This window comes from Petromyzon marinus, chromosome 41, assembly GCF_048934315.1.
Source record: "Petromyzon marinus isolate PM22_M1 ecotype Great Lakes invasive population chromosome 41, UKy_Petmar_22M1.pri1.0, whole genome shotgun sequence".
NCBI classification, from domain to species: Eukaryota; Metazoa; Chordata; class Hyperoartia; order Petromyzontiformes; family Petromyzontidae; genus Petromyzon; species Petromyzon marinus.
The window spans coordinates 8,454,450-8,481,791 of NC_133707.1; the positions used below are offsets into that span (position 1 = coordinate 8,454,450).

The window sequence follows — 27,342 nt, forward strand, 5'->3', positions numbered from 1 at the left end:
CCTGGCCATTGACCGAGCAACCCAACGTTCTTACCAGCTCCCCCCGCAGGAATGTGTTAAATGGTCACCCCACGTTCCAAGGAGGTAAACAACAATAATTGTGTTTGGCCTAAATGCTTAACTTCTTTGTTCAATTGACCCGGATAATCTAGAGTTGACTAAGTTGCGATACAAAGCAGATTGTCAATGTGACTTAATAATGCACTTTATTGGTTAACAGACTTTACCAGCCAGGAAATGTCCCCATCTATAGAGAATTATAAGTCGTTTTTTTGCATGAACATAAAAAAGACCCCAGTCGCGGATATCCGGCTGCTGCAAAATGCTGCAGGCTGCCACCTTGTGCTGCCCTGCAGGCTGCTTGAATGGCAGCCTTTCAAACTTATCGAACTTATTAGCCACATCAGCGGCTCCGACCTATTAATAAACTCCGCGTTCAAATCCAAATAAAATTTGTTTTATACATTTGTGGCGCCTATTGGAAAACATAAACACTGGATATCTCAGAATATTGAAGTCAGCCCCCCCAAAGTAAAAATCCTGGCTCCGCCCCTGTCCCCAGACCATTAATAACGGCAATACATCACATATACAATTATAAGAAACGGGTGAAATTGACCCAATAAAGCCAACATTTATTTATTACAAAATTCAAGACATGAAGCATTCCTGTTGTTGAGAGTAGAATTGCATCTTTTCTTCGGTGGTTCAACATAACAATAAGACACTTTTAACGGAGGTTCAATACGCGTACCACTCGAAATTTGAAAATGTTTACGATTCAATAATGTTCTTTTTTATATATATTGTGGTGTCATGAAATTTTGGTGCACCAAGTGTCTCGAACGGATGCAGGGGATGACGTGAACTCGTGACGTACAAGACGAGTCAACCAAACACAAATCGTTTCTCACACGCAAGAGCGCGCAAGCATCGTTTTTAACTTCTAAATCGACGCATCACTGCATGCCTCAGTAAATATGGCAACAATCAAAAGATATGAAACAATGTTAAATTCCGGTCCTGAATTTCATAACATTTTGTTTTACGTGACATTACAACATATCTTTGGCAACTTCAAAATAAACATGATCAGGTACAAACAAAAACCCCCCTCGTGCACCTGGTTTGACTGGCAAGTGCTGTTAGCGAGCACCTATTTTGGCCAGTAAAAAAATGTTGATGGTAAAAGCACGGCCCCAACGCAGCACTGGATTTGTTTGATGTGCCAGGTACTAAAAACAGGCGAAGATGACCTCGGGTATCTCTTGCTAGGCAGAGAAACCACATTTCCTGTTATGAACAGAACTTCCCAACTGAACCTGGGTAGCTGGGCCCATGGGGCAGTGTTCTAACCAACATACCATCTTTCATCAGGCACGACACATTCATACATACACTCACACATAGACATAGTTTCCCTCGTATAGACTGTTGGGGTAAGTGCTGTTGGTGAGCATCTATAAAGATCGGCGTACAAAGGAATGGTGTGGCCAGTACCATGCCTATCCACCTTTGTTTTCCCAATGCTGATGTTTACACACTGCGCCAGCTAATCATCTAAGGTGGCGTTGACCTCGGGGAGGCCCTGGATCAGCTCAGATATCACTGTCCATTGATGTCAGCCGTGGACAGGAATTAAAACTTAGGGGGTTATATTTGTGGGACAGTGCGCTAACCTGTGTACCACCGTTTCCCATACACATAAACAGGCACACTCGCGTACGTATGTGCAAGAAGATTCATATACACCATTGTACAATAACGTGCCCAAGTCTCCCGTACACGAATAAAGAATCTGCTATAAAATGTGACTCTCGGGACACTAAACATTTTGCTTTCAAATGTGAAAGCTGTGCGCGGGTTGACACAGACAGTTTTAACGGACAGTGTTCAAACAGGAGACTGGCGAGTCAATTATGAGTCAAAATCTACACCTGAGATGGGGCACACACCACACGTGCCACTTAAAATAAAACATTTATGTACAACCCCATTGACCCAACCAGGGGTTAAACGACAGAGTTGCTCCCCGCACTCCACAACACGGCGGCCGTTCGCGCGATGCACGCAGTCGTTGAACACGAAGCCACGGACGAAGCGCAGGATGAGAAACCACTCGCCCAGTAAAAGGTGCAGAGGTTGGGTCCAGCATTTGCCCTGTGCTTGGAATCGTTTGAACAAATATTGGCCCAACGTTTCACGTTGATAGGGCTCTGGTTTCATTCGTTGAAATAAGTCGTAAACACATACTCTTTGGTTCTATTGGGTAAAGTCACGTAGGTGAAAATAAAATAACAAAAAATCACGACGTTTCGGCCACAACACAAGCGGCCTTCATCAGGTGAAGGAACGAGACTGTCTGGAGGACAGCGCTGGAGTGTTATTTTATTTTAGAACCAAAGAGTATGGATCCTAGCAGTCACGAAAGCTTTAAATCTAGAAGTCGTAAAACTGTTCTGTTAGTCATATATTGAGGACTATACAATCCTGCTGACCGCAATAAATGGGGTGTACGGGATCTTCAACCCCAAGGTTAGGAAACAATGCGCTACCAGATGCTAGCCACCGGTTTAATCCGACTATTTTGGAAGTGGTAACAGCTGCTTTGTGTAAAAAAAGTAGGCTTGCGACGATATGGCGATACTATATGGGTCACGATAATCGCATCACACGTTCTAAAAAATACCGTGCTATTGTTAATTTTATTTTATAATATATTTTACTTTTATTGCAATCGTTTTCTCTGAAATAACAAAACAGCTGAAAAAAATAAATTTCTAAATGAATAGCTATGACCCATTTAAAAAAAAAACTTGAGGTTTGCTAAATGTTTCCAGAGTAACTGAGGACATGGTGATTATATGACCTCGATTTTTGGAGTTGATACAATTACACATGTATTTCTGTTATAACTAACAGCATGTACATTATAAGCATACATACTGCAAAGCTGCAATAACTCTAACATTTATTTACAGGCTCATGTTGAGCAAACTGCAGTTGAACTATTAAGTCATCTTTATTCGGACCGTAAATTCAGCAAAGGACATAAACAGTACAAAAGTGAATTACAAATGGAATGGGGAAACCGATATCGCAACAATCGTCATATCGTGAGATTGAATATTGTTTCCTATCGGACCCTCAAAAATGATATCGCAGCAACCCTCGTTACAAAGTGCACCGGCGTGCACGGTTTATAACGGACAGCACCTGCTAGTGCTCCGGTCTTGGTGAGGGGGGGTAAATATGCGATCGGTCGACTGCCCTGAAATATTCTCAGCCCTGAGACAAAGAAGGAAAACGCGGAATGATGCCCTGAACCATGAAGCTTACCACAAACAACAAGGGAGGAGACGCTCAATAAATCATACGAGTTGGACTGTGACGACACGTCGAGGGGGAGGAATCTAAACCGTCAGCAATTACGCGAATTTGTACCTCACAACAATACGATTTGGATATGTAAAGCGTCTTCATGCAACCGTGTCTCAGATTTTAAATTCATGCTGTATTTATCGCCCCAGCAGTACAGCTACGTACATCAATGCACAGATTTCTTGAATGAGCCTCATAGCCAATGCAAGCACTGACAGTTTCAAACATTGCTGCTCCATCAATGCACACAGACTCCTGAACCCTGAAAGTCAAGCGCTATGCTAGAATGCTGTATCGTGAATCCGGACCCTCCGGTCATCTGCTCATTCCGCATTTTTAAATTGCGCCTACATTTTCAAACACGTGGCAATAATATTGTTTGCAACCTCCTTGGGCTATACAGTCCAATCCTACACAGAGCTGTGATAGCACCGAAGTGATGCAAGGCTTATTCGGGTACCCTACGTGGACCAATTTCCTGTGCTGAAGTTGTCCCTGAGTAAAAACAATTACAGTTTATGGTCTCATCTGACAAAGACGTTAAAAAATATAATATATGACAGTAATAACGAATAAGTTCCTGTGCTGAATATTAAAAGCAATAGCTCCACACTGTTAAGTTGGCTGCGTATAATACGCTCCTGTGTATAACACACATAAATGTTTTCCCATTTCTGATAAAATAAAATAATGTATGGCACCCACATGTGTATCGTACTGGGGGTAATTGTTTAGGTTACTGTTATGTGCGTCATACACTGGATGTGATGGTCATATTTAGAGATTTTATACGAATCTTGAGTTTGCTATTTCACTGCTTTGGTTAATAAAGCAGGAAATGTACTTTTGCGATTGAAAACAGTGTTGAAAATAAAATACGTTTGCAGAGAGGATACTGCGAACAGGAGACGGGATTTTAAAAAGATAAATACTCGAAACCTCACGACAGCGGGTGACTTTGTTGACATTTCAGAGAGCCACTCGCCCACGCATTGGGGTAGCGAAGCCAAAACGCTGACACTGCCGGTCTCAAGAGAGAGCACTCTTGAGCGGGTATATCAAGCCTCACCATGCTTAGTTGCGCATGACTGATCCCTGCACTTTGGCCAAAAGGCCCCCATCTCACGAACACAACCGTGATGTCAACTTACGTCGACTCCGATTGCAGGGAGCCCACACGGATGTGGTCTCTGCAGAATTCTTGTGCGCACAAATTAAACGAGTAGAGAATTGCATTGAAGGTACCCGGACATATGCGTTTACGGGACGCGCATCTCGCTGGTGGCAAACGCACGATGCAGCTCCCGGTCAATCGCTCCGATGGCTTTTCGGGTTGTACCCGCGCGTGTCGTTCGGCTTCATGTCCGACGTTTCGCTCCGCGCGCCAAGAAAGATTATTTGGTTACGAGCGACCACGGCTTTTTCAGTTCCCCAAGTGTCTCCCGGCACATGGAGCGAAACGTCGGACATCGTTCCGAACGACATGAAAACGACATCGGAGAGCTATAGAGCGCAACCGCGAAAAAACCTACGCAGCAGCATGGCGCTCTCACGCAGCATTGGAGACGCCGTAGTTCCTCCACGGCGAGCTGGAGACGGGTGTCGAGGTGCGCTGTGTCTGGCCGGCAGAGCGTGGTCCAGCATAACCGGAGGCTCGCCCGCCTGGCCAGCGCTGCGCTGACACCGACGCGGGCTGCAGTGAGGGTGACGAAAAAGCTGCCCAACCATCCTCTGCATCCCATGAGCTATAGCGCCATGGGGAAACGCTTCTTGCCATTGCTGCTGCGACTCTGTGGCTTGTGATGCAAGTGGGATTCAGCACCTGCAAACAAGAATAATGGCGGTCATTTGTTTTCCATTATATCGGTTGTATTTTTTTAATTACCGCTTACCAATCCCGATCAACCGCCTGATCGCCGATCCCACCGCTAAAGAACCTTCAGGATTTAATCTCCCTCGATTACAATGGTCCACATTGAAAATATAATCCGCACGTCTTACGGAAGAACCGCCCACTACGAAAATCATCAACTGGAAATTCAAAGAAAACCTGGGCGCAATTGCACCAACACCAACCAGACCATCGACCACACCGTGGACCAATGTGAGTGAACACTTAACCGAGGCATTGAAGCTATTACCTGGATAACTATAATATGTATATAGACTTATAAGAGATTCATGCAGCCATAAGCAAGAAGATGATCCAGTCCAGATCAAGGTCCTTAATATGAGCAGGTGAGAGCCTACAAAAAGTAGAATTTTTCCACCTCCATAAAAATCACCTCGTCAAAATCGTAGCCTTACTATCGATATCCAAGGTGGCCACAAGGGGGCCCTAAAGAGCCACGGTCTTCTTCCTTCGTATGGCTGATGTAGATGCAGAGCAATAACTGCAATTTCACATTCAGGTGGTCAAGCCGGATAACCGCGTCAGGAGCAGCGGAGAGCATCGCTGTGATATCGCCTTCGTATTTGTGGATCGGGCATTGCGTTGTTAAGGTCTGTTCTGGATGACCAGAGTCGCACGTTGGAAAGCGAGGATGCACACACAGACACTGTACTCCCTGGGCACTGACCCCAGCTCGGGTGGTACGCGGGGGGGTGGTCCTCATCGTCCTCCAGAGGCGAGTGGCCGAGTGCGTGCAGTGAGAACGGGTCCAGCTGGTACCCGGCGCTGCTCAGCCCGATCCCGGTCACGCGGATCTTCAGCGAGTCTGTGGGATGGGAGGCAGCGAGTGCTCACAAAGACAAAGATCCCCCATTGTTGTCTTTAACAGACTGTTGCGGCAAGTGCTGCCAGCGAGCGCCTACAACGACCAGCATGGCACACGAGTGGGTCGGTGAGCAACGCCACGCCCAACCCCCTGTCTCCCCAGTTCCGATGTTTACACACCATACCAAGTACTAACTCGAGGTTGAATTGATCCAGGGGAAGCCCTGGACTGGCTCAGACATGACTCGCCATTTATGCAGGCCGCGACTGATAATTGAGGAGTGCTCTAAACACTGCACCCACAGCGCCCCATAAAAAAAAGACCCCACACGGTCGCACACAAACAGGCAGAGACCATACCTGATCCGAGGGAGGCTCTTCCAGTGCGTGTGGCGTTATTGTACTCCATGGGTGTCAGCGACCTCCGTAGCTGCATGTCTGACTGCACGCGCACGCGACAGGCCCGTGTTTAAACAAACCCGAATGCACGCAAGCGTAGGGTCCCGCGCACGAGCCGGTCATTTTCCAGCCGAAGCCGGCAGGGGTTGTCAGTCTGCAGTGCTCACGGGGCATTACCCGGAAGGTGTGCGTGGTGTTGGGCCGCGATGGATGCTCCAGCACGAGCGAGGGCCGGTCCCGGACCGGACGGCGGCTCGTGTCGTCCGTGACGGCGCTCGACACGCGGCTAATGCTCAGACGGCCCTTGGTCTGCGCACGCCACGGGAAGATCGATTGATCGATGATGGTTCATTCATATCTGTACACGCATATCCCGTTGGGCGCTACCCCGTACAGCGCCGATTCGTTAGAGCTGTTTGTTCTATACATACACAGTATATATATATTACAATACATACGTTACGTACAGTAAATAAAAATAATAATAATGATGAAAAGCCGTACTTGAGTTAGCGCGGTATAAGCTCTCATCCAAATATTGCACAGTATTAGCGCCCTATTACGCTCTCCGCCCTCAGCCAACGAGCGATATCATACTCGAGTTAGCGCGGCGTTCGCTCTCCGCTAATGAGCACTTTCCTCGACTGTTCAGTTCAAGTAGCGCCCACAAGCTGTTTTGTTTATCCCTCCGTGGTCTTTTTCTTACTGCTGCTTTCCTGTTTTGGTCAACAATTTTGACCCATAACGGCTGACAAGAGCCGTGCAGGTGACAGTTTTGGAGGGGCTGCAGAAGCGACAAGGAAAAGCATCGTGCTGGAGGTTAAAATTGCAAGTGCTATGGCGGGCTTGAGGCGGGCGAGCATCAGGTGGCTGTGGACCGTGCTCTAGATCTAGCTGAGGATGAGCCACAACCTGGCCCATCTCCCCGCTCATAACTCTCATCTTGTCTCCCAGCGCTTGCCAAGTTCGGGGTCGCACCATGCGCTGGTGAGTACACTGTTTCTGTTATTTAAAATGATTATACCATTAACAGTATTTATAAATCATGTTTATCATCTGTATTATTGTTCCAATAACCCAATGAACCTCTAATGTGTTGGTCGTAGGTGATAAATTACGATGTCGGGAACACATCTCCATAAGGTCTATCCTATAATGACCCCGTATAGCGCCGGTTCACCTAGGGCTCTCGTTTCCAGGCACGCATCCCCTGCGCTAAACAGGGTATCCGTGTATAATAAGAGGACAATCTGTTTGCATGTACGTAGAGTTAACTCTCGATTACCGGTGGGGGTGGTCCATTTCGGTTGCGGATTAACCGTGCGCATCCAAGTCGTTTTACCGTGCGAACTTATTCTGTTTATTAGCAGCTCCTCACTCGTCAAGGGTCACTGGCTTGCTTAAGAAATGAAACAAAATGAAGGAATATTGTGCGAGCCCTAATTGTGACTGTTCATGAAATCTTTGGAGAGGTGAATTTGTTACATGCCTTGTAAGCTCGTACACACACACAAGATGACACATTCTGCGACTCTACCCCCCATTTCACATATGGTAAATATGAATGTTTTTAATCCCTAATTTATATACGAATTTCGCATTCTGTGTGTCTGTTGCTACTACCATTCACCCTGGATGATTTAATGCTGTCCTGGACTCGCCTGTGAAGCGCGCGCTCCCGGCACTGTGAGCTGGCTCTCGTGGGGGTCCGGCGAGCCGATGGGGGGCAGCAGCGTGTTGCGCACAGCACTCATCTGTGGCGTCGACAGCCGCTCGGAAGCGCCCATCGCTCTGTGGTAGAAGAGATGCACCCACCCACACCCACCAATCAGCTGTTTCACGCGCGAGAACCAACGTGTGTGCGCGCGTTGTGCGATTGCTGTGACAGTAGTTGGGAGCGGTAAGACAATGACGAACCTGGTGTCCCGAGTTCGATTCCCTGTCACGGCCAACCCCAGTGGTGATTATTTGAATCGGTCCTTGGTCTCGCCACGGTCGACTCGGCCTCAAATGAGTAGCCAGTGTGGTGTGTAAACATTGCCACCGGGGAGACAAAGGTGTGGCCGGATGTGGTACTGGCTACCCACCCTATTGTGCCGTGGCGGCTTTCATAGGTGCTCGCTAACTGCACTTTCCCGAACAGATTGTTCAGGCTATACGGGGGATCATGTCTTGCTGTGGCAAGTGTGAGCACTTTGAAAATGTAAGACTTGATGGTAATGATGATGATGATGCAGACGTGTGAATGATGAATAACGAGCAGGATATGATGATGTGTGAACGAGAGATAATTACCAGCTTATAATAATAATAAAGAACATAACAGATAACGGTGATGGAATATACATCGTTATGGTCTGTTCTGGATGAATGATGGATGAAATCAGCAAGGTTATAATACATCAATGATGATGATGGACGATGAAGTGTGAACGGTGGACAATAACCTGTGTAAGATTATTATGCCAACGACCTAAAACACTGCAAGCAAAAAATATCTTTAGTTTACATAGATTTGCACAGCATACGATGGAAAACTTTCACTCAAGTTTTTTTTTTTTAAACCGACCACTGGTCACTTGTTTTTGGGGTTCTCAACTATGCAGAGAATGTACGACTCATTGCAAGGTTTACCGATCAACCTATGTTAATGATACAACCAAAAAGAATAAGAACGAAAGGACAAAAATTAAACATTACAGGCGAAAACATCGTAACATTCCTTTCGCTTAAACCCACGTGGCGGGCAAACCAAACGGTAGACAAATCTCACGCCTGGCCACTCCTGGACATGTGGAACGGCAGCAGGTTCTGCAGAGCTGCATTAGGCGGGATGCTACACTCCGACTGCAGGACAAGCCTCGAGGCTCATGGGTACTCCCATAAACCAGCAGTCACTCGGTGGTTGATGGCTGATCAAAACCTCAAATTCAAGCAGCTGACCTCTAAAATCCTAAGCCATTGGAATCTCTCTTTCCTTCCTCCGTGAAAAAAAACCCCAACTACGCCCTTTAAAAAGGCTCCCGGACAATTGCTATTGCTGGTGGCAGCGGTACGTATGACTGCATGCTGCAGTGATGTATCGGCAATGTGGAAGAGATAAGGAGATTATTGTATAGACTTTGTCAAAGCGATAAGGGAGACCTGCAGTGTTGTGTAGACGGAGTGGAAGAGGGGTGGTTGATAGTTGTGGCTGTCAGCTGGGAACTTCCCACTGCTGAGCAAAAGGCCTGTCTCATTTTCTTATTTTCCTCCCTTTTCTTCCTTACTTACTGGGTTGTTTTGAACAATTGCTGAATCCCTAATGCTCGAATCTCATGCGATGATTGTTGATGGCAATGGCTGCAGCGTGCTTAGAATGTTAGGGGCAGCAATGGTTGGATAGACGTTTGTGGAAGAGACACAGTAGTAGGGAAGTAGGAATGAGTGGCGGCAATGGTTGCAACGAGATTAGAAGAAGACTGCGGAACTAGCAGTGTCGAACAGAAAATGTGGATGAGGTACGGCAGAGGTGGTTGCAGCGAGATGGCAGAGGAGGGCGTGAGGTTGCGGCGGCGGTGCCCGTAGCGTCGCCGTGCGAATCGCTCACAGCCTGGTGCCGCGCAGCACTTCCTGCCGATTGACGCTGGACGTCTTGGCGCGCGCGTCGGGCCTCGGGCCGGCGGCGGGGTGCGGGCGCCGGCGGGCCGAGGAGAGCGCGACGCGAGAGAAGGCCGGCAGGGCGTCGTCCGCGGCGGCGGCGGCGCCGGGACGTGGGCCGGCGCGGCTGCGCGGCAGCGAGAGCACGCTGGAGGCCGGGCGGCCGCTCCACACGCGCTCCTCCAGCGCCGATGGAAGCCTGCGGGGAGGCATCGGGGGAAGCGCGCCCGACCGTTGGCAGCGACCGTCGGCCGCGGTTCGCGGCGGCGGGCAAACGATTCCGATGGACGCGGCGGTGCGGACGTACGGGAGTTTGTCCATGACGGTCCCATGCCTCTGCTGCAGGGGCTTCGCCTGGATCATCATGACGCCATGCAGGTCGCCCGGCCGGCCGCTCAGGGACGTCCGGTGCAGCTGCCGCGACGGCACACGGCAAGGCGTTGAGTGTCACGGAGCGAGACAGAGCCGCGTACACAAGCAGTGGACCTCTCTCCCGTGTGTGTGTGTGTACGAGCTTGCAAGGCATGTAACACATTCACCTCTCCCCAGATTGGATGAACTATCACGATTAAGGCTCACAAACTATTCCTTTATTGTGCTTCATTTGTGCTACCTGTCTCATGTGCACAGTCTTATTCGTTTTGTCTCATTCATTCCATTAGCCTCAAGGTGACATGTACAAGCACAGCCCCCTTTTCAAAATCCACTGCTGGATGAGTGCCTTGAGCCGGTCCGTGGGGATTACTTGATGATGGAGCATAGTACAGCGACGCTGGTCAGCGTGGATTGACAAAGGCGGGGAGCAATAGACGTTGCAGCATGACAGCATAGCCCCACAGGAGCCTATAACACCTCTTTTATAATTGGTCACCCATCTAAGGCTCAACCCTGCTTAGTTCACGAGATCTGATGAAATCGGGGGTGCGCATTCCAGGTGCCTCGGTCATAGTCAAAGGAAACATTTGAATGTAATTAGCAGAATTTTAAATAATATATTATTATGCACGTAATTTGATACACAAGCATATGAAGATATTTTACAAGACGAATGGATGAATAACTACATGCCTAGTACTCACAGCTGCAAGAGGTGTGCAGGTCTCTCCGTGAGTGTGTGCGTAATGTGTACAGTGAGGGAAAAAAACATTTGATCCCCTGCTGATTTTGTACGCTTGCCCACTGACAAAGAAATAATCAGTCTATAATTTTAATGGTAGGTTTATTTGAACAGTGAGAGACAGAATAACAACAAAAAAATCCAGAAAAACGCATGTTAGAAATGTTATAAATTGATTTGCATTTTAATGAGGGAAATAAGTATTTGACCCCTCTGTCAAACATGACTTAGTACTTGGTGGCAAAACCCTTGTTGACAATCACAGAGGTGAGACGTTTCTTGTAGTTGGCCACCAGGTTTGCACACATCTCAGGAGGGATTTTGTCCCACTCCTCTTTGCAGATCTTCTCCAAGTCATTAAGGTTTCGAGGCTGACGTTTGGCAACTCGAACCTTCAGCTCCCTCCACAGATTTTCTATGGGATTAAGGTCTGGAGACTGGCTAGGCCACTCCAGGACCTTAATGTGATTCTTCTTGAGCCACTCCTTTGTCGCCTTGGCCGTGTGTTTTGGGTCATTGTCATGCTGGAATACCCATCCACGACCCATTTTCAATGCCCTGGCTGAGGGAAGGAGGTTCTCACCCAAGATTTGACGGTACATGGCCCCGTCCATCGTCCCTTTGATGCGGTGAAGTTGTCCTGTCCCCTTAGCAGAAAAACACCCCCAAAGCATAATGTTTCCACCTCCATGTTTGATGGTGGGGATGGTGTTCTTGGGGTCATTGGCAGCATTCCTCCTCCTCCAAACACGGCGAGTTGAGTTGATGCCAAAGAGCTCCATTTTGGCCTCATCTGACCACAACACTTTCATCCAGTTGTCCTCTGAATCATTCAGATGTCCATTGGCAAACTTCAGACGGGCATGTATATGTGCTTTTTTGAGCAGGGGGACCTTGCAGGCGCTGAAGTATTTCAGTCCTTCACGGCGTAGTGTGTTACCAATTGTTTTCTTTGTGACTATGGTCCCAGCTGCCTTGAGATCATTGACAAGATCCTCCTGCGTAGTTCTGGGCTGATTCCTCACCGTTCTCATGATCATTGCAACTCCACGAAGTGAGATCTTGCATGGAGCCCCAGGCCGAGGGAAATTGACAGTTATTTTGTGTTTCTTCCATTTGCGAATAATCGCACCAACTGTTGTCACCTTCTCACCAAGCTGCTTGGCAATGGTCTTGGAGTCCATTCCAGCCTTGTGTAGGTCTACAATCTTGTCCCTGACATCCTTGGAGAGCTCTTTGGTCTTGGCCATGGTGGAGAACTTGGTATCTGATTGATTGATTGCTTCTGTGGACAGGTGTCTTATACAGGTAACAAGCTGAGATTAGGACGACTCCCTTTAAGAGTGTGCTCCTAATCTCAGCTCGTTACCTGTATAAAAGACACCTGAGAGCCAGAAATCTTTCTGATTGAGAGGGGGTTAAATACTTATTTCCCTCATTAAAATGCAAATCAATTTATAACATTTTTGACATGCGTTTTTCTGATTTTTTTGTTGTTATTCTGTCTCTCACTGTTCAAATAAACCTACCATTAAAATTATAGACTGATCATTTCCTTGTCAGTGGGCAAACGTACAAAATCAGCAGGGGATCAAATACTTTTTTCCTCACTGTATGCATGCTCATCAATAGCATCATCAATATAATCATCATCAATATCTGTGGTATTTATTTTTATGTAGAAACGTCACATCAAATTCTCAGTGGGGTGTGCACAACGGTGTATTTAACGATCTAGAAACAAGAGCTGAAAATATTTTACCATCTTACTCATGAGCAAACACTGCCCTTTTAAGTTGACATGAACTATGGCAGGCTAAGACTTTGGGTCATGGCCCTCCTTCAGAGCAGTAAGACAATACCATGAAATCAAACCAGTTCATGATGACTCAATATATCAAAATATAATTTAAGTATCTTCTCAATTAAGCAAAGGGATGACACCCAACTGCAATGGCAGTGATTAGCTAGTAATGTTCATTCCACGTTCCCATGGCAGGTGCCTGTTTACTCGTAAGATGGCCACGGTTGAGTTCCCACAAAGCGGTTCTCATTTTACTCGCCCAAGAGAAATGAGCCGAATCAACCACTTGATCGAGACAAGTGATGTGAATTAAGAGCAGCAGCCAGTGAAAATCGCTTGTCTTGGCCAAAGGGCTAGAAAAATTATTGGGACCAAAGGCAGTGGTAAATATTTAGGGATCCCAGTTCTAATGAGAGAGGATTTTTGTTGGTGATTGAAATGGTGGTACAAGTCAGGTTTGAAATCGCAGGTGGAACCAACAAGTAATATATTTGGTCTGAGCCAATTGAACATCTAGCAGCCCATCATCTCCTCAATGGTAATAAATAAGTACCGGTTTATGGGAAGTCAAAAGTGGTAGTCCTATGCATCGACTCACCTCTGCCACAGTAGTATGGAATTTCCATCAATAGCTCAGCCCTGGCTGTAAACGTATGCATGTTGAACTTCTTTCGCACCCTACATAGCCAACTGTGCTAATTGGAGGTGCGGAGATATGCACGACCTGGCTGTTAATTCAAGTAAGAAATTTCTGACTGATACGGGATGCGAGTCAGGGGGTACAGGCACATGGGACCGCAGCCAATGCCAGCCCCAATTTGTTAAACGTGTACACAGCTCACGATGCTGTAGGTTACTTGGGGGTGCCACGGTGGCGAGATGTTTACTACCTCGCCTGATAGAAAGGAGGTCGTGGGTTTGATGCCGATTATGACGGCTGCATATTTGGAGTTTGCACGTTCTCCCTGTGGTCGTGTGGATTTTTCTCCGGGTCCCCCGGTTTTTCTCTCCACATTAAAAAAAACACACTTAAAGCTTTCGTGACTCCAGGAATTCATATTCTTTGGGTCTTTCGGTAAAGTCACGTAGGTAAAGTCACGTAGGTAAAGCCACGTTGATACGTGACTTTATTTACGTAGATACGTGACTTTATCTATGTAGATACGTGACTTTATCTACGTGACTTTATCTACGTGACTTTACCGAAAGACTCAAAGAACATGAATTACCTAAAAACCCAAAGAATATTAAAAAAACACACGTTAATAGTATTTTGGCGGCTATACATTTCCACACAATAAGCCACCTCGTTGCTCTATCGTTTGCGGCTAGGTCTCTTCTGAAAAAGAGCTTTATAGCTCAGTGGGCCTTACCCGGTAAAAAAAAATAGTTTAGTTTTAGTTTACTTGGGGAAGGTAGCTCCGTGTGTCCGAGCCTCGCGATGGAGGCATGGAGAGACTATCAGCTGTGCCTGCCTGCCGCGGCAGCAAGATCCTCTGCATGGCCGGACGTTCCACGCCTGTCAGCCCCTTCTCCTCTGCACATCAACGCATGCACACCCACGCACGCGTGCACACACACACGCATACACACACACGCGCGTACGCACACAGGAGCAGTGGATTACATAGAGCATGGCCAGAGGGGCAAGATGTCTGCTGTGAGAGGTGGGTCCTGTAGTGGCGAAACGTCTGGACAGCGACCAAGGATGATGAGTGTAGTGCCTATAGCTACGAGAGACTCGTGATGAAGTCGGGTTCTCACGGCTGATTGTTCTCAGCCTGGCCACCGACGACTGCAAAAATATTAAATTAAACTTGGTTCTACGCTTAATTAATTGAGCTAAATTAAAGCTCTTTGGATGAAATATATCAGTTTGAATGTCATGTGATGGACATTACTCTCAGTGGCAGAGCTGATGGGAAAGTTCTGCCCCTCCTACTGTGTGGCGCAGAGATCACTTGAAGGGATCTCAGAGGTAGCTCTGTGACATCCGCTTCCACGGGCCATTCTCTCACATGAAGAATTGTGCCGCTCCGTGAGAGATCCGAATGGATGCCGCGTCTCAGGATACAACGTTGACGGAACAAACGGGATAAAATTGTGGAAAATAATTTTCCGTACAAATTGCGTCGTGTATTATCAGAATCAGAATATTTATTTATACTGTAGGGATCTGATGAGCTATAAAGCTCTTTTTCGCAAATATCCAGTAGGGGCAGGCCAGAAACAACAAACAATATTACAACACGATAGGAGTGCAAAGTATAGGAAAGGTAAGCAAATCAATAAAAATATTATTTTTTAGATTTGAAGCTTTCGTCACTGCAAGGATCCATACTCTTTGGTTCTATTCGGTAAAGTCACGTAAAAGTATAAAACAACAAAAAAGAAAAAGAAAAAAAGAAAAAATTCTCACGACGTTTCAGCCACAACACAAGTGGCCTTCATCAGGTGAAGGGACCAGACTGTCTCAAGGACAGCGCTGGAGTGAACACAGCCAAGCTCAGACCGCGACCTTTAAGCTTGTGCGAGAGGAATTAAGGTGCCTTGACAAATTAGTTTGATGTTTGGTTCGATTTAGGACATCTTTCCAATGGTTGCTTAATTTGAAACCATCTTCTCGGTTGAAATTGTGTCTGTGTTTGTAAATATGAATTGCCTCGTGAACAAATCTCTGATAAAAACCCGTGGGTTTGCAAAGAACCTTGGTATCGGAGAAAATTATATCGAACCAAACATTAAACTAATTTTCAATGGTACAGTATATTTTTTCAAGTAGTGGTATCCCAAACTTTCGCAGCTGCTTAAATTCCCTTTTCACGCCATCAATAGGTAAACTCCCCCTCCCCCCCTCGCCGGTCTGCACATGTTCACCCCCTCTACACCGTTCATCATGCTAAGTCCGCCAATTAAATGCAAATTTTTATGCTAATTCCTTTGTCAAGGCACCTTAATTCTTCTCACACAGCTTAAAGTTCGCGGTCTGAGCTTGGTTGTGTTCACTCCAACGCTGTCCTCGACACAGTCTGGTCCCTTCACCTGATGAAGGCCACTTGTGTTGTGGCCGAAACGTCGTGAATTTTTTATTTTTTGTTGTTTTATACTTTTACGTGACTTTACCGAATAGAACCAAAGAGTAAATATTATTTTACCAGGTAAAACCCACCGAGCTATTAGCTTCTTTTTCAGAAGCGACCTGGCCACAAATGATAGCTCAACGAAGTGGCTTATCGCGTGGAAATTTATAGCGGCCGAATTGACAAGTAAATAAATTGCACACCGGCGTCCCACGACTGCTGGTCGAGCGCGTGCAGGCAGCCCAGCGCCTCGGCCCACAGCTGATCGAAGAGCTCGGTACACACGGCGTCCCGCAGGCACGCGGCGGGGGACACGGGCGGAAGGCCCCGGCGCGCTCGCCACGCGCCGCACCGGTTGCCACCGGCGTGCCGCCACTCAGGACCGTCCTCCTCTCTGCGGCGCAGAAAGACGAAGGCAAACGCGTAGTCGGACTTTCGCGACCAATATTATCGTTGAGAGGTTTTTTTTTTTGGGTTCGATCGCGTCAAATATAAATGTGTCGTTAAACCCGCCACCACCCGACAAGACAATTAGTAAGGTTTGTCAGGTAAACAAAACGTGGTAATTAAGTTATGAGTTCAGCACACCGGTGTGTTGGAGAGTAAATCCACGCCATTTACAAGTCGAGTATTGTTCACTTCTGGCTGTCGCCTGATGAGGCTGGTTGTAATTACCGGCGAAATATCGTACCCGAATTGTAAAAATATGATGGGTTTACTCTCCAACACACCGGTGTGCTGAACTCGTAACTAATTGCCACCTTTTGTTTAAGTGACAAACCTTACTAATTGCCTGTGTCAGGTGGTGGTGGTTTTAATGACACATTCACATTTACGCAATCTCACCCAAACACCTCTATCATGGACAATGATAAACATACACACATACTACAGCGACAACCAAAACAACGGGCCGTCATTGGTCACTGACGGACTACACGTACTTTTTGGCCATGTAAAGTGTTGAAGGCTCTCCGAGTCTGAGAAATCTCGATCATAAAATCACAACAATCCTAAGTAAGCCTTAGTTTGGTTCTTTGGGTAGTACAATTCACATGTTGGCGGAGGGCCTTTAAGCTTGGTGGAGCCGTCAGTCCACGTGTTCTTTTACTTTAGCTCTGCCCAATTGGTCTAATCCACCGGGCGTAACCTACGTGGCCCTACCACCACACCCTCAGTTTGTGGCTGCCGATTCGCGGCCTTACGGTTCGTGGCTGTCGAAAGCCAGGACCTCCTCCACGGTGCCATCCCTGCAGATCACCTCCTCCTCCTCCGCCTCCTGCGCCACCTCTTCCCCCTCCTCGCCCTCCTCGCCACCACTGCCGCTGCCGTTGTCCCGATGGGACTGCGCTGCGGGAGACACCGCGCCCCCCCGGCTGGGCCCGGCGAGCGTCCCCCGCGGCACCAGGCGGCTGCCCTGCAGGCACAGCCTGGCACACGGCACAGGCGCCGCTCGTTGGAGGCCATTGGCGCGCTGGCTGGCGCACCCAACCGGTACTCATCGGTCAGTATCTGTTAAATAACAGGAGATATCCCCCCCCTTCTTCCCCCCCCCCCCATGCCCTGTACCCCCTTACTTAAGTTATTCTTCCACTATCTTCCCCTTCCCACATAAAAGTACAAATACCCCGCTGGCGGGAGCAGTGAGCCCATACACCTCCCTCCTCAATTGGAGTACGCAATTGTGGACTTCTGTCCGCAGAGTTTCTGTACCCTCTCCCCTACATAGCAGTTCGTGCTCTGTATCGGGCTCCTCTTGAAATATAAAAACATAAAAAAAAACCAGGAGATGGGGAATAAACCCACCGAGAAACATGAAACATCATTGCCTCTTTTGCCCTTGAGCAAAACCTTTTAGCATTATCTGGTCTAACAGTAGTGGTGTAGGCCTATCAGTCTTAAGGAGAATGCGTACATTATCGAAGCACGTTTGTTCGCATGTTTAACCACAAGCACGTGTGGTTAAGGCAGACTTGATGCCTTGTAATAGCTGTCTATTTGGTGTGTGACCATCTTAACACCTCCTTTATTCTTGCCGGAAAAGGTTTAAAGCCTATTTTTTTCCCCATCATCTTGATACTGGAAAAAATAGGGTCTCATAGATAAAGATTGTCCTTTCTAAAAAAATTGTTTTCCATTGGCACCGACCCCAACGGCAGAGGCAAAATCAATCATTAAACGTGAAACTGAACTTACACTTGCGAATGAGCCATTGAGGGGGGCGATGTAAACACACGGGGGGGGGGCATTATCAGATTACGGGGCTTTTCCTGTGCTCGGCCATTCGGGATAACATTACACTACAGCGAGGCCCTTTGTTTGCTTCCAAAAGGAATACGCTTAAAAGTCTTGAGGAACACGGGTGAATAATTTAAAAGGGGAGGTTAAAAATAGCCGGAGGAGACCGCCCGTCAAAAGAAACCGATATTGCGCGCACGCCCTGGGCGGATAAAGAACAGCGTGTTATGTAACAAGGCGTTACGCACAGGCCATTATCTCATCATTATTGATGATATTAGCAGTAAGAAGTGAGCTTTGCTTGCAGCCTCAGTGGATTTGGGGAGCACTGGGTTCAATGCAAGGCAGGGTTTCAGCCACAGGTGGACAAGGAACAAGTGGCAGTGAGGAGTCATTGCCCTCAAGAATTTGTTGCCACCAATTTGCTGCCACCAATTTGCTTGTCAACATTATTGTCACGATCACCGACACCTTTCAGTAATCCGAATGATACTTTATGTACCTATTGACATTTGTAAATGGATGCATCATTAACACCTTACATTATCATCACACTCATCGAGATTACCATAAATTCACAAAACACCTGCTGAAATTATCAAGGCACATCTTACTGCTCTGTTCATTATCATTAATAACAATATCGTCGACATCTTCATCAATATTAACCATCCGGTTTCCTCAACTCATTTGCGGCATTTTATTTTACTGCTGCTGTCATTTTGGCGGCTCAGGCCACTCTTGGAAACGATACTATCTTGGTCTGTTGAGTTTTCACCCTGGTGAAACAAATAAACTTGAAATTAAAGCTCCAACGAACTCGATGAGGACCACTCTGCGGGCAAGTCAACAGTGGTTGTCCTACGGAGAGACTTTTCACCACCTCAGTGCTCAAGATATCCGGTGGCAGTGGTGCACGAATACCACACAACAGCTACTCATCGGAAACCATGCACTTGGAAAATAAAAAAAGTGTAAATCAGAAAAAAACGGTATTCTTATCAGGCCCCCACGAGGTCAAGTGCAGTCTCTGACTCTCATCCACTCTGTCTCACGCGCCTCTCCATGCCAGAAATGTCGTCTATTATATATTTTTAACTTTAAAGTTCATTGACAAACGTGTTGAGTTGTTTTTGTCAATATGAGTTGTTTGTGTCATTTAAGACAGGCAAACCCTCTTGAAAACCGAGCCTTGAGACTCGGCGAGACATTCACAAGAACGTATTTGTCGGCTTTACAGTCGTATTATCACTATGAACCGGAGCACCTGGCAAATGATCACATTTGACTTCATTATTCAACAGCAGCGTCTTGGACCCCTTTACATGGCCTCGTCTCCACTGGCGATGACATTACGGTGATTCAAGATGCGGGGGGGACACGTCTGGAATGACAAACGGGGTGGATGTCCTTACTCCCTGTCGCTGGGGTTGTGGCCGGTGGAGACGAAGCCGGGGGGCTCCGTCCGGTCTGCCGCCGTCCCTTCCGTGGGCACCAGCTGATAGCCCTCGTCGGTGGGCTCTACCAGCTGCTTGCCCAGTATCCTGCTCCAGAGGAGGTGACCAAGGCAGCCACAGTGCATCACGAACAAGGGGGGGGGGGGGCCCGTAGAGGTGCATGCGTGTTAGAGCAATAGTTAAGTCCATAGGCGGAGTTTGACGTCTATATTTGGGGGGGGGGGGGGGGGGGCAGGGGTTCGATTTGTCACTCACATTTTGAATCACGCGTGCGTATCATTAATTTACTTATTTTTTTTTATTTTAATTGCAAACTACTGAAAATAAATTAAGGTGTCCAGTTTGTGCGGGGTGTTGCCCCCCCCCCCCCCCTTGCGCAAATTCCACCCATGGCTAAATAATTGTTACGATGAGGACTTTGTGTGGCTGTCTGTGAATGGGGTTTAACTCAATAGGCATCATGCCGAGCAGATGACACTGGTACTGGAGTGGGAAAGCCAGTAGACGAGAACAGCCTGGCTCTAAGCGCTAATTCGCAAGGTGTGGCTTTTAGGCTTACGGCGGTAATTTGACCAAGTTTTAAGGCACTTGCAAGTGTAGGTGGGTGGGTGAACGTGGGGCACATAGATATGGCAGCATAGATACACAGTACAACAATTAATTGTTCTGCATTGCTCTCTGTTGACCACCACCTATAGAACAGCCCTGAAGCAGCATATGACTAGAGGGTGTGCATGGTTGGTCATCCATCAAAGCACTTATATTCCAAATTCAACCCTGCTTAGCTTCAGATATCTGAAGTGATTTGGTAACAGCTGTCATTAAAAAGGTATGAGCCATTATGAAAATATATTAATACTATGCAGCAGTGTGAACTGAGTGGTTGAAATGTTGGCAGCAAATGCCCTCTATGCTGAAAATATCAAGGATTTGCCAAAAGACGGAAAAAGGCTGAGCCGACCTTCAACGGCTCAGAACAGAAGCGTTCGAAACCATCGCAACTGAGACGTTAGCAAACACCTGAGACCCTCAAATCTCCGTGTGACATTGTGTCCCCAAACACCATGGCTGGACACGTGGAGGATGGGAGGAAGGAGGCTCACGGTGCCCAAACTACCACTGTGCTGCACCATGCGTCCGCGCACGCACTCGAATACCGAACTACCTTCTAACTTTAGAACAGCGATTGGTGGCTGTGCATGCCTCCTCTTCCAGGAGTGGGACATTAAATATGACACAGGAGCCCCCCCCCTCCACCTTTCTCCGCTCCTTCTACTCCTTTACTTAACCCTTTTCCCTATTCTTATGACGTACACGGACGTCATCTGAACGGAACCGGAAGAAAAACTTAAATAAAATAACTTTATTTATTTTATTTAAGTTTTTCTTAAATAAAACCGAGGCTCCCACAAGGCCATTCGGGAGGGTGTGTGGCACAGTTTGGTGCCAGCTATCATAGGGTGCGGTCATTTCGCTACAGATCTCTGGAGTGAGTACAACGTCTTTAAAAGCAATGGCTCTACCCCGAGCCGCTTGCGCGTTCCGAGATTCAGCGGTGAACGGGACCCACCCTGCAACTTGCAGTCGTCTCAGAACAGGAAAGGGTCAAGTTCTTCTTCCCTCACCTTCTCCTTTCCCACATAAAAGTACACATACCCGGCTCGCAGTCCCCACTCAGTGGGACAGTGAGCCCAATCTCCCCCCTTCCCTAAAGTAAGTCAGGAGCACAGCGTGCAGGACTTCTGTCCGCGAAGTTTCTGTACCACCCCCCACCGCCCCCTTACGTTGCGGTTTGTGCTCTGTATCGGGCTTCTACTGAAATATAAAACATAAACAAAAAAACGATCACCCAACAGTGCAATGCCTGCGGCCACCCGGACCACACAATGAACAATATAGAAAACAACTGCATCCTACCAGGCCCGCTCTCCGTATTAGCTGTGCTACGCCCGAAGCTATCATCACGTGGCTCACAACCTTAAACCTGGACGTATAGTTTACACAAACTTGCCATGTGAAAATACTTATTTACCAGGCATGAATTTTAAATATTTATACTCTATCTAAAACACGTTTTGTTAGCTTTTCTGACTGTCGTTAAGGTATACCAATTGATAACACAAAGGAAAATACTTAGTTTGTCAACAGCTCTGCTCTTTACAGCTCAGCCCGACAAACTGCAGGATCAATACTGGATAAATAAGCTTTTCTCTCTGTCACCCAGCTTTCAAACTCTGCTCTTCAATTGCAGTGGCTCAAACACTTGACGCTCAATAAATTATAGCAAGAAACACCAACGTTTGTATGTGTGTCTCAGGCGCTCTTTTGTGAAGTGTTCATTCACATGTACACTGCCCCTTTGTCAATCCACTGATGGATGGGGAGGCCTCTCCTCGCCGTGCTGGTTGTATGGGTTATTGGACCATACTTCACCACGCTGGTCAGTGTGGGTTGGTGAAGGCAAGGAGCATATATGTGGGAGCATAGAATTAGTGTACAATGCATATTTTTCCTGCATTGTCCTCAGCTACCCACCCATGTATTGCTGAAGCTTACAACGATCTGTTATGTGCATGGTGGTCACCCATCCAAGCATTATCCAGGCTCAATTCTGCTTGGCTTCAGAGATTGAGATATGACGTGAAATTAAATATTACGATTGTACAATTTCCTACCACCTGTCTGAGATCATGACAAACACTGCACAAGGAAATCATTCAGGCTTACGATGAATGTTTAAAATGTTCCAACGGTTCAATTTAATGGGGATCGAACACAGACCCGGAGGGGTACGAGGAAAGGAACCCAACACTGAGTCTGTGATGGTGGTAAGTGCTGGTACACACTCTGACTTGAAAGACACTTGAAAGGACAAGTTACACAATTATGTTTACGAGCATTCTCACTTACAATGATTTATCATTGACTGAGCATGACTTTCAGAGCTTAGAGAGAGGATGCCAATGCCTTTTTCTCTTCAGGCTACCCTACCCAAAGGGAATCACTCCTCTGTGTACAATTACATTAACAGGTGGTTTTGAAGTAGAGAGACCACGACGTCGCTTAGAAGTGTGGAGTGGACGTGGATATGGCCCAGGACAGCAATGAGAGTAAGGAGAGCAGGAAGACAGACCCCACGTCTTAATTGGTGCCCTGTCTTAAGGGAACATTTTCGTCTGTCATATTCCCAAACCTTCTCTGTCCTCCTCTTTGTTTCTACAAAACGACACTTCATTCAACTCCTCCAGCATACCAATCCTTGGCCTTCCCTCTCGTTCTTATATCGTGGTGGAGAGATGTTAACTTCCTCGCTTGGCATACAGAAAGGTGGTCCGGTTCGATCACGACCCTGACGCCAGTATATATTTGGAGTTTGCATGTTCTCCCTTTGGTCACGAGTCTTCTGGTTTTTCCCTCCATTTAGAAAACGTGTTGCTATAATTTTTCCAAGTGATAAGCCACTTCTCGTTGAGCTGTCATTTTGTTACTATTCTTCTTTCTACAATGTCCTTATTCATCCAACTGTGCCCTTGTAGAATCCATACGATCCAGTGCTTCTGTGTTTTTCTCATGGCTTCCATTATCATTCTTCCTTCGTTGATGCCATTAAAGATGCATTCATTGGTTGTCTACTCTGTCCAGGTTACTCTCTGCACCCTTCTCCATATCCACAGGCAGACCCCATATCAGGAGGATACGTGCCAGGAACATAAAGACAATATACATGCCAATGATTAACATGGCGACACGAGTAATAGTATCAATGAAAATAGGATGAAAAAATTGACATGGTTTCAGAAGGATTGGCTGGAGAACTTCAGAAATGATGTAAATCAAGGCATAATACAAGTGTACCAACAATCCTTAAGAGCATCACACATCCTCACAAGTACAGTCTCCCTACTGGGGAATTACAGCACCAAGTGTACCAACAATCCTTAAGAGCATCACACAGCCTTACACCTGCTTGGGGAAATGACCATTTCAGCGGTAATTTGTGCGTGTTGCATTATGTGTGCTCAGCGTGTACGTGTGAATTGTCCAGCGTTATTCATTATAGTACAACTCTGAAGTGTGTTCATAGCTGTCTGTCAAAGACCAATATAATAAAGTACTCTGATGTGAAGTCTTTACCCAGTAAAGCTTCAATGCCTCTTCAAGACTCTCCTTCTAGGAGGGTCCCGCGTGCCAATTCTTTTATGAGACTTTTATTGAGTGCGGTGTGGGTAAACTGGAGTGCCCAGGGGGAACTAATGAGTGTGAGAGAACGCTGCAATGCGAACGACATCGGACAAATCCGACTCTTAACCGTCTCCCGGCTCCAATGGGCATGAAGTGGTGCTCACCTCCACAGGTGCCCGCAAAGGCAGGAGAGGAAATTCCACATTCCCATGGTCAGGGGTATTCTCTCCACCGAGCGACCACTGTTAACCTTTCACCGCAAGTGGTTACAAGGTGTATTGGATCCCGTAACGGTGACAGTTTAAAGTTGCTATCGGGGAAGGATTTCAATTCGGCCTCATCCAATCGCGAGTCGAGCGCTTGAACCGGAGCACCTGATGACGATGATCTATGTGCTATGAAGAAGGACCATTGCTCAAAATGTTGCCTGTTATATATATTTTTCCTACTGACTAATGTGTTGAGCTTTTACTCCCGGTGATGGATACAAGATGGCGATGATGGTAATTACGTATGTAACAATTAATGTAGAAAACTCAATTCTCATGCTCATAATGCATTTGTCGAATCATGCATATGATAATTAATTATTTTAGGTTCATACTAATTATTCTGTATACAAAATACTACCGCGAGGATAATGTATTAAAAGAGACAGAAAAACGACAACAATACAAATGACCAGGGTGCAAACGGGATGAAAAAGATTCTAACCGTCAATCGTGACCTCAAATCTTGATAATTCATCAAACTGGAGAACCGACATAAATCGTTCCAAGAAAATGTAGATCGATATAGTATTCAAATGCAACAGTATCTCAGGACAATGTCCCTTTGAGCATGATGGCCATTAAAGTACCACTACACAGAGGCACACACACACACATACAAAGACAAAGATCCTCCATATTGCCTCAACAGACTGTTGGGGCAAGTGCTGTCAGCGAGAACCTATGAAGGCCGGCACGGCACACGAGGGGGTGGGTAATGAGCACCGCGCCCGGTCGCCTTTGTCTCTCCCTAGTGGCGATGTTGACACACCGCACCGGGTACTCATTTGAGGCTGAGACGACCTAGGGGAGGCTCGGGACCGGTTCAAATAATCGTCACTGCAGTTGGCCGTGAGTGGGAATTGAACGCAGGTTGCCGAGTTCGCAGCACAGCGCGCTAACAGTTATACGACCGCTCCGCACAAGGCACACGCGTGCGCGTACACACGCAAACACACATGCCAAAAGTCGACGTGCAAGGCACTGCATCTGTGCGCCGTGTCTCCGCAATCCTGAGCTACTCGAGGAGGGCGAGGCGAAGGGCGACAGGCACCTGAGATGTAAGAATCGTGTCTTCCACTGCATGCACTCGCCCTGCAGTGCGGGCGTCTGTGCGCTGCCCATGCCCTCGTACAGCAGCGCGTCAATCTCGCGGAACAGCTGCTGCACTCGGCGCGACGCCACCCGCTCAAACTCCTGGCCGCGCTCGCGCACACACACACACACACAACACCACCACCGTGCCAGTTAGTGCATTGCTCATCGACATGTGCTCACCACGACGCCACTGCTACGCATGACAAACGCTAAAAAAATACAAAGATCACCTCCGTAAAGCCTGCAACTGCTGTTAGCTAGCACCTTTGAAGGCTGGCACGGCAGATTAGGGGGCGGGTGGCAATCACCACGCCCGGCTGTCTTTATCTCATCCAGTGGCGATGTTTACGAATCGTACTCGGTAATCATTTGAGGCTGAATGACTGGTTCAGATATTCGTTACCGGTGTTGTTCGTGAGCGGCAATCGAACTGGGGTCACCAGGTGCGCTAACCACTGCACCACCACTCTCACACTAACCAATACCCGCTATTCGCCACTACGATGGGGTGACACCACCATGGTGCGTGTGCCAGGCCAGGTGCACTTTGAGGCCAAGTAAAGTGTTGAAGGCTCGCTGACAGGTCACGGGACAGACCCAGGTCCCATGGGTTGACTGACTGAGATGACTGGCAGCTGCACCAGCTGTGCCCCCTACTGTGCCAACTTGCTGCATTTTAGATGCCCGGTGCTCCTCCCGTTGTTGTGAACGTTGCTTCTCTGCCCTCCGTTGTTTGAGGGCGACCAGTAGCATCCTTCATTAACACTCAAGCACACACACACACATACACGTACGTCGTCTCCCCAGGAGAAGAGGGACGACTGCTCGGTGGACGGGCAGGTGGTGTCGCTGTGGATGGCCGACCACGACTTGTCAAGCTCCGTGGGCGTCGTGTTCCCGCTCGATTCGCTGGATTCCAGCGAGGAGCTGCTGCCGCGAGGAAACAAGCAAACACCTCCCCCGTGTTGCCTCGCAGACTGTGGTGGTGGAAGCAAGCGCTGTCGGCGAGCACCTATTAATCCGTTCCCATTCAGATGACGTATGTATACGTCATCAGTTTTTATTCCGGTTCCGTTCTGATGATGTACACGTACGTGGATGTACGTTATCAGAAAGGAATTGGAATTGGAAGAAAAGCTAAAATAAAATAACTTTATCGATACCCAGGCTCCCACAAGGCCATGTGGGAGGGAGTGTGGCACAGATTGGCGCAAGCTATCGTGGAGTTCGGTCATGTCACTACGGTGCTCTGCGGTGAGTACAATGTCTTTTAAAACAACGCTATGCCTCTCTAAATCAAATTTACGCTGACCGCTTGGCCGTTCAGAGGTTCGGCGGTGGACGGGATCCACCCTGCAACTTGCAGATGTCTCAGAACGGGAAAGGGTTAACAGCCATAATTTGTAGTAATTGGGTCATACATTTTGAATACTGAAGGTTTCGTCTGTTACTCATTTACTATTAATAGGTCAAGTGTTCACGTGTAATTATTTGAAACTGTCCATTAGGAAACATTACAAAATGTAATTCTCATCAGGTCACATGGTGCAAAGTGCAGTCTCCAACTCGTATTGTCCCACTCTCTCTGGATTCTCTATTTATACGCTATGAAGGAGGGCCCCGTTGCCCAAAACGTCACCAAATATATATTTTTACTCTCAAGGCGACAGGGTTATTGGCCAATGTGTTTGATATTTTTTTTATTAATGCCAATGTGGTGTTGCGAGTATGATGACTGGATATCCTTTACCACTCTGCACGAGATTTAAGGGTGGGCAAAGGGCCCCACAAAAACATCTTTTTGTAATTAATACAAATTGGTATGTTTCAGAATTTGTATTTATCCTGGAGAAATAGGATGAGCTATGAAGCTGTTTTTCAGAGATGTCTGTAGTTTATGTATACTCTCCTTGTAATCAATCCTACTTGATTTTAAAAGTCAGACTTGGTATGGTTTGATTC

The 27,342-nt window shown here is 47.2% G+C and overlaps 1 protein-coding gene across 5 annotated transcripts in view; it reads right to left on the minus strand.

Annotated features, from left to right (window-relative positions):
* Window positions 1-603: 603 nt before the first annotated feature.
* Window positions 604-27,342, minus strand: part of LOC116951048 (protein FAM149B1-like) — a 61,071-nt gene continuing 34,332 nt past the window's right edge. For 4 of the 5 annotated variants that reach the window (XM_032969400.2, XM_032969397.2, XM_032969402.2 and 1 more), the window contains exons 3-15: window positions 26,175-26,310; window positions 25,337-25,479; window positions 19,790-19,918; window positions 17,342-17,566; window positions 16,340-16,530; window positions 14,463-14,593; window positions 10,443-10,549; window positions 10,086-10,334; window positions 8,158-8,287; window positions 6,674-6,805; window positions 6,458-6,539; window positions 5,961-6,098; window positions 604-5,203 (exon numbers count right to left, since the gene is read on the minus strand). In XM_032969400.2, the coding sequence (XP_032825291.1) occupies window positions 5,127-5,203; window positions 5,961-6,098; window positions 6,458-6,539; window positions 6,674-6,805; window positions 8,158-8,287; window positions 10,086-10,334; window positions 10,443-10,549; window positions 14,463-14,593; window positions 16,340-16,530; window positions 17,342-17,566; window positions 19,790-19,918; window positions 25,337-25,479; window positions 26,175-26,310 (1,870 nt within the window). In that variant the 3' untranslated portion in view covers window positions 604-5,126. The remainder of the gene's footprint in view (window positions 5,204-5,960; window positions 6,099-6,457; window positions 6,540-6,673; window positions 6,806-8,157; window positions 8,288-10,085; window positions 10,335-10,442; window positions 10,550-14,462; window positions 14,594-16,339; window positions 16,531-17,341; window positions 17,567-19,789; window positions 19,919-25,336; window positions 25,480-26,174; window positions 26,311-27,342) is intronic. The other variant, XM_032969399.2, reaches the window with a different exon arrangement.